This window comes from Choristoneura fumiferana, chromosome 20 (genome assembly GCF_025370935.1).
Source record: "Choristoneura fumiferana chromosome 20, NRCan_CFum_1, whole genome shotgun sequence".
Taxonomy (NCBI): domain Eukaryota; kingdom Metazoa; phylum Arthropoda; class Insecta; order Lepidoptera; family Tortricidae; genus Choristoneura; species Choristoneura fumiferana.
In genome coordinates this window covers 13661519-13667888 of record NC_133491.1, presented here as the reverse complement: position 1 = coordinate 13667888, position 6370 = coordinate 13661519, and the positions used below count along the sequence as shown (strand labels likewise).

The 6370-nt window shown below is 36.5% G+C and overlaps 1 protein-coding gene across 1 annotated transcript; it reads right to left on the bottom strand.

The window, feature by feature from the left end:
- Positions 1–329: 329 nt before the first annotated feature.
- Positions 330–5146, bottom strand: Gas8 (Growth arrest specific protein 8). The gene is made up of 7 exons (XM_074103232.1): positions 5059–5146; positions 4930–4966; positions 3267–3959; positions 2845–3032; positions 1892–2122; positions 1329–1471; positions 330–688 (listed from the first exon to the last, which is right to left on the bottom strand). The coding sequence occupies exons 1-7, from the start codon at positions 5059–5061 to the stop codon at positions 604–606; spliced, it is 1380 nt and encodes a 459-aa protein (XP_073959333.1). The 5' UTR covers positions 5062–5146; the 3' UTR covers positions 330–603.
- Positions 5147–6370: the final 1224 nt, after the last annotated feature.

Here is a 6370-nt window from a genome sequence, read left to right as displayed (position 1 = left end):
AGTAATAAAAAAGTAAATAAATAAACTTTAGGGGAGTTGGGAGAGTGAATTAAAGAACCTTTTGCAGGTTCATTTAAGTCAGTATATAAGCATGAAAATCATGGCTTTTTTAAACATTTTAAAGCTTTCATATTTGAATGAAATGATCAGTCACACACACGCTAAGCACTTTTATTGCGTTATCGAAAGGAAAAATCTCGCAGTGTTGTGTAAAGAAAAAAAAACGACGCTTTGCGACGCTGGCGTGTTAGGCACGACTGCAAACGATACCTTTAGTTGTTATTGGCATTCAAAGGGTTAACCAATTGCAAAAAGGTAAATTGTATCGAACATCTGATCAGGAAAATAAAAAACATATTAATGATCGTCCATAACACTTTTATTGCCATTTGGGGCTTTATGACAATGCTCGTTCAATAACAAAGTTATAGAAATAAATATTGCAGCACAATTAAATTATAGATACGTTTGATTAGGCAGGCATATTAGGCGAATAATTTACTAAATAGATTGACTGTACAGTCTGACAAGAAAAAAAGTTATTCACCTTATATTTATTTGCAGTGATGATACATAAACAAAATTCATACAAAAAAATATTGATTAAATTTGATCTTTAGTTACTAATCCCGCGGGACCTTGTCCTATAACAGGAGACAGTCCAGCCACTGCCACAGCTTTCAATGGCCTGAAAATAAATAAGAAACACTGTTTTACGATCAATTTGAAATGAACAACTACCTAGTTAAGCGCGCCATCTATGGCATCAAACAAGGATTAAGTATAGAACACAAAGACTTTGCCTTGAAATGTAACTAAGAATGAGAGTTTCTAGACAGACGAACAATCGATAGATGGCGTTAGCACAGAGAGGGGCTTTTCACGTTAGTCTTGCTTGCGATTGGTTTATAATTAGTTGTTGTCGTTTTTAGAAAAATATAAAACTAGAAAACGAAATATGAGAAGTAATGGTGGATGAATGATGACAGAATCGGTTTATTTAGTTATTTAACCGATGAAATATATGACATGAATGTCAAAGTTGTCAAACAGATCTCACAGTACTAGCGCCAACTAGCAATCAGTCAAACTCACTCTCATTCGTACAAGTTTAACCCTTATGCTATGCATAGGCGGTAGATTTTTATGAAACTGTCTACCTTGCCTCGCTTGTGTTACTGAACGTAAAAGTTCGCCACTAAGTGTTTAGATGGCAGCACGTTCAGCTTTTTCTTGACGCCACCTCAAATTACCCTATCTGGTTTAATAGTTCCTATAGTTTGGTGTAGATGGCATTAAAATAAACAAACTTTTGGCATAAAACTTACTTGAAGCCTAATTCTTCAGCAGGAACCCCGAGCTTTGCTAACTTAGCTTCGTAAGTAGCTAATAGATCGTCGTGAGCTTTCCTTAGGCGAGCTGCTTCGTATCTCAAGTCTTCTACTTGTGTATCTTTCAGCTTGAGAAGTTCCTAAGGAAAATGAACATAATAAGAAAGGCGAGACATAAAATTCAACTCATGTGATTTGTACGGCTACCCTTGCAAGGTGTATAGCTGTAAGTGACGAAGAAAAATATTATAGATTCATCATCATCTCATCTCAGCCTATAAATATCCCACTGCAGAGCACAGGCCTCCTCTCAGAATGAGTGAGCTTGGACCGTAATTTTCACGCGAATCCAGTGTGAATTGGGAACTTTACGCACACTTACATTTTAAATTTCTTTTCAGGTGTGTTTCGTTAAGATGTTAACAGTCACCGTAAAGTTCATGGAATATTAAATTTTCGGGAACTCCCAGGAATTCAACTCAAATGCTAGACCAAATAATTTACGCGTGTGAAGCCACAGGCAAAGGTTAGATTTAAATAAACTGCCTTATTTTACTCACATGCACCTCCAGCGGTCCTTTATCTCGTCCCTCCAAGTTCTTCAGCTTGGCTTCCAGCAGTGCAGTCTTCATGGAAGCCTTCTGCTGTACTTCCAGAACTGCCCTCGAGAAGCGGCTCTTCAACTCGTCCCGCTCCACCTGGATCCTGTCAAACCTCACTTGGAGGACCTCGTACTCCCATTTCAAGACCTCGAACTGCTTCTCGAGAGACGACAGCTGTTTGGTTTTAGCCTGGAATGGTTTTTTGTGAGTTTTAATGCCTTGGGTACAGTTAGATTATTTCGCATTTCGTTTTTTTTTTAAAGAGGATTGGTTTTTTACTAGGCACTGGACTAATTTTATTTAAGATATTGTTATTATAAATTAGTTTCAATTAATATAATTTAATTAATTAATTCAATTATTCGTAATTGGTCATAGTGGGATCATTGCCTACGAGTAAATAAACAACTTATTATTATGATTATTATATTAAGAAGAATTAAATGTCTTTTACGAAGTTTCAATTTCTCTTCTAAAATCGATACCAATGCTTTGTCCCTTCTCCTTGAAAATATTGAACATCCTATTTTTTGGCTACATACGCGTAGATTTTACAAAAAAAATCTGAATTCCAAAATCTTATTTTTTTGAATAACAATTTGCAAAGATGCAGTTTCAAGCGTTTATTTAACTTGTAGTGTATGTTTATTTGTTAAGGTCAAAGTTTTAAAAGGCGAATTTCATTCATTTTAGTTCTGAGATTGATATGAAATACGGTAGCAACAAGCAAGAACAGTTAGCAAACATATCTAACAGATATATTTTTACAAAAACTTTTTGTGCAATCAACAGGCGCTGCAATTTGTTTCGAATAATACGAAAGACAGGCGCTTTCAGCTCATATCCTATTTCAAATTCTTCTTATTTAGACGACAAGACCTAATAAGATTTACTAAATTAAGATTACTAACAGCCAAAGCCGCTTTATCCCTATCATAGTTTGACATCTGCCTCTTCAGCTCCTTGTTGTCAATTATGGCTGCTTCTAACGGCTCTCGAAGACCTTTGGCCTCGGCTAGAGCGTCTCGAGCTACTTTCTCTGCTCTCTCTTTTACCTTCTGCATATCTTCCATTTGTTGTTTTAAACTGCTGATTAAACCTGCAAAAGACATGCAAGTAATTTTCATCAAAGTACAGAACTTTTTTAAGAATATCCAAAGTAAAGCTATTAGTACTTTCAGTGTAGGATTACTTTCATATGATCTTTATATCCGATGCCTACGAAACTAATTATTATTAAAAGGATTATTTTCATATGATCTTTATTGCCGCTAACAACTTTACTTAAAAGTAAAACTTTATTTTAACAAGTTCTGAATACATAAATACTTACCCAAATTATTTAAAGTGATATCGTTATAATAGTTTTTCAAGTCCGAAAATGCTCTTTCGTGATGAGCAATCAACTCCGATAGTTGCTTATTCTTTCTCTCTTCCACTTCTGCTATCTCTGTCCGGTGCTTCACTGTCAACTCCACTTTAGTCTCATGCAGTTTTTTGTCAGCTTTATCTTCAATTTGCATTGCTCTCTCTTCAAATTCTGCTCTCGTTTTAGACAGTTCCTCAGCATGACATAACTTGGCTCTTCTCAGTTCATCTTGGGCTGCTAGTTGCTTCTCTTTTATCTCTTTCCTTAGAGATCTCTTATCATTGAGAAGTTCAAGTTCTTGTTCAGTATGTTCTTCTTTAGCCGCTTTTAATGCAACTAAGTTCTCAGCTCTAAGTGCAGCAGATGACGCTTGCTGCTCATATTTCAAATGTTTTATCTTCTGTTTCTCTGTTTCCAGAAGCTCCTCGTTCTCCTCTTGAGCTTCTTCTGTTGCTCTCTCTCTATTTCTCAACTCAGCTTTTGCTTCTTCTAACTGCTGCCTAGTGATTTCCCAAAAAGTTCGTATTTTGTCTCGCTCTAATTGAAAGTAGTTACGTTCTTCCCTCTCTCTGTCTAGTTCTTCTTTAACTTTTAATGTGAACTGCTCCAGTTTTTCTCTGGTCATTTCTGATGTGTCCACGCCATCGATGATGATGGCTGCAATAGTCAATTTTAAAATATTAGTCCCTAATTAAAAAATATATATATATATAATTAATAATTATTATTTATAATTATTTTAATTATATATTGTGCAACAAAATTTCAATAGCAAATTCTCATGCACAGATAATCATAGTAAATAATTTTATTTGTATACACAATGTTTATCTAGTGACGTAAAACGTTATTTATTATAATGTTCTGGGGTGGCGAAGGAATCAAATTGGTTGACTGTTCAGAAATATATCGCCCTGTCTCTATTTAAAATGAACAATATAAACGAACCAACAAAAAGTTGGAAATCCCCAACTTTGTCACTTCAAAGTTCAATATCTCAAAAACGGCGAAACCAATTTTGATGAAACATTTTTGCAGGTGGTAGGACCTTGTGCAAGGTCCGCCCGGATTGCTACCACCATCTTGTTCGCTAATCCTGCCGTGAAGCAGCAGTGCTTGCACTGTTGTGTTTCGGCGTGGAGAGTAAGACAGCCGGTGAAATTACTGGCACTTGAGGTATCCCATCTTAGGCCTCTAGGTTGGCAACGCATCTGCAATACCAGGGGTATTGCAGATGTTTATGGGCGGTGGTGATCTCTTATCATCAGGAGACCCACCTGCTCGTTTGCCAACCAGTCGAATAAAAAAAAACATGTTTGCACACATAGGTCAAACTTATAACACCCCTTTTTTGCGTCGTTAAAAACTAACATACATTGTACCTAATACTGATTGATACGAGTACGATTAAAGGCCAATTCTTTCAAGTTTATCTAATTTACATTCCACTAATGGGCAGAAGCCATTTTAAAAGCTTTTATTCCAGAATGGGAGCGCTGAGACTTTCGTTCCTGCGCGGGCTCAGTGCGGTTTGGAAACTTCCAACACATTGTTGGACAGCCTCACAGATTTTAGTAAGTTTCACCACAAAATTCAAAAACTCAGAATTTTTAACGTTTCTACTTACCGGGAGCCTTTTTGCCACCTTTTCCTCCTTTTGGTGGCTAAAAACATATTTTTAATATTAAATCACAATAATTGTATTAAACAACTATAATTTTAATGTCACAATGGCCAGAATTAGCAGCTGACTTACCATTTTGAATTATATTTTGGCACCAAGTTTGTAAACTAAATAATTTTATAGAAAAATACAAAACACCTTGCGTCGTATTATTTAGGAGTTGAAAGGCGTTGTCACGAACAACAACAAACTGTTGTGGCCATGGTAACCATAATAGTAGTGACGCAAAATCATTGTAGCATAGAGGTTTTCTAATTAGTATTACACTTTGTTATCGCATTAGATTTCGTATGTGCAAAGTATTTTATGTATGACACGAGTTATCTTTACAGGGATTAATTTCAGCGTTACAGAATAGATTGCAATTAATTATCAAAAGCTACTATTTTATACATGAGATTGCTCATTTAAAAGTATATGATAGGATATTTGAACGTAAAGGAACCCAATATAGTAAATTAATAACCATCCCCACCTAAGTCCCCACCTCATTATGAGTATTAACGCGCCAGTCGTGCGATGGAACCTTTGTAGGGATTATCAGCTTACTGGTACGATCAGATCTACAGCGGAACCTTGTCATAGAAAAAGTCATAGCGAAAATTTCAATGCTTGACAAGGGGATGAGGGTTACGGGTTTCTAGATATTTTTTTTGGCATAGGGGAAAACGAGCAAACGGGTCGCCTGATGGTGAACGATTACCGTCGCCTATGGGCACCTGCAATACCAGAAGAGTCACGATAGATAGAGATACCTAGACGAAGTATAGACTTCTTCCTTTATCTCTACTAGGCGAACTAGTGCGAAAAAAAAGCACAATAGTTCCTTCGAAGGAACAGCCAAAGGTATTAACGCGAATAATCATCGTGAGGTCCGTTTGACGTTGCACGTTGCAATTTTTCTGCGATTGTCTCATTTCGTTATTAAACCAATCACACACGTGCATCTGTGGGGACTCAGTATCAAGAGATAAATTATAAAGTTATTATAGAATATAAAGTTTATTTACTGAACATCAGATTATTTAGTACACGACCTTATTCGCGGGAAGGTGGGAACGGACTGCCTGACCCGTTTTCTACAAAAGCTGTGTCAGCTCATATGCTAGTACATTTGCACTTGAATATGAGCTGACGTAGTTACTGTGGTTGGAACCCTACACATCAATGTCAGAGTGGACTTCATAATAGTAGCGCCAACTAGCCTGTCGGAGAAACACTCATTCAGTGTAAAAGTTGGTCATCGTTCCACCATCGTTCATCCACGATTACCTCTCATATTTCGTTTTCTAGAATTTTTTTACCGTACCATGGCAAAAACTACTAGACACTGTCAAAATTGTCCTCCAATGGACAGAGCCATATTTTTTATAAAGAAACAAGA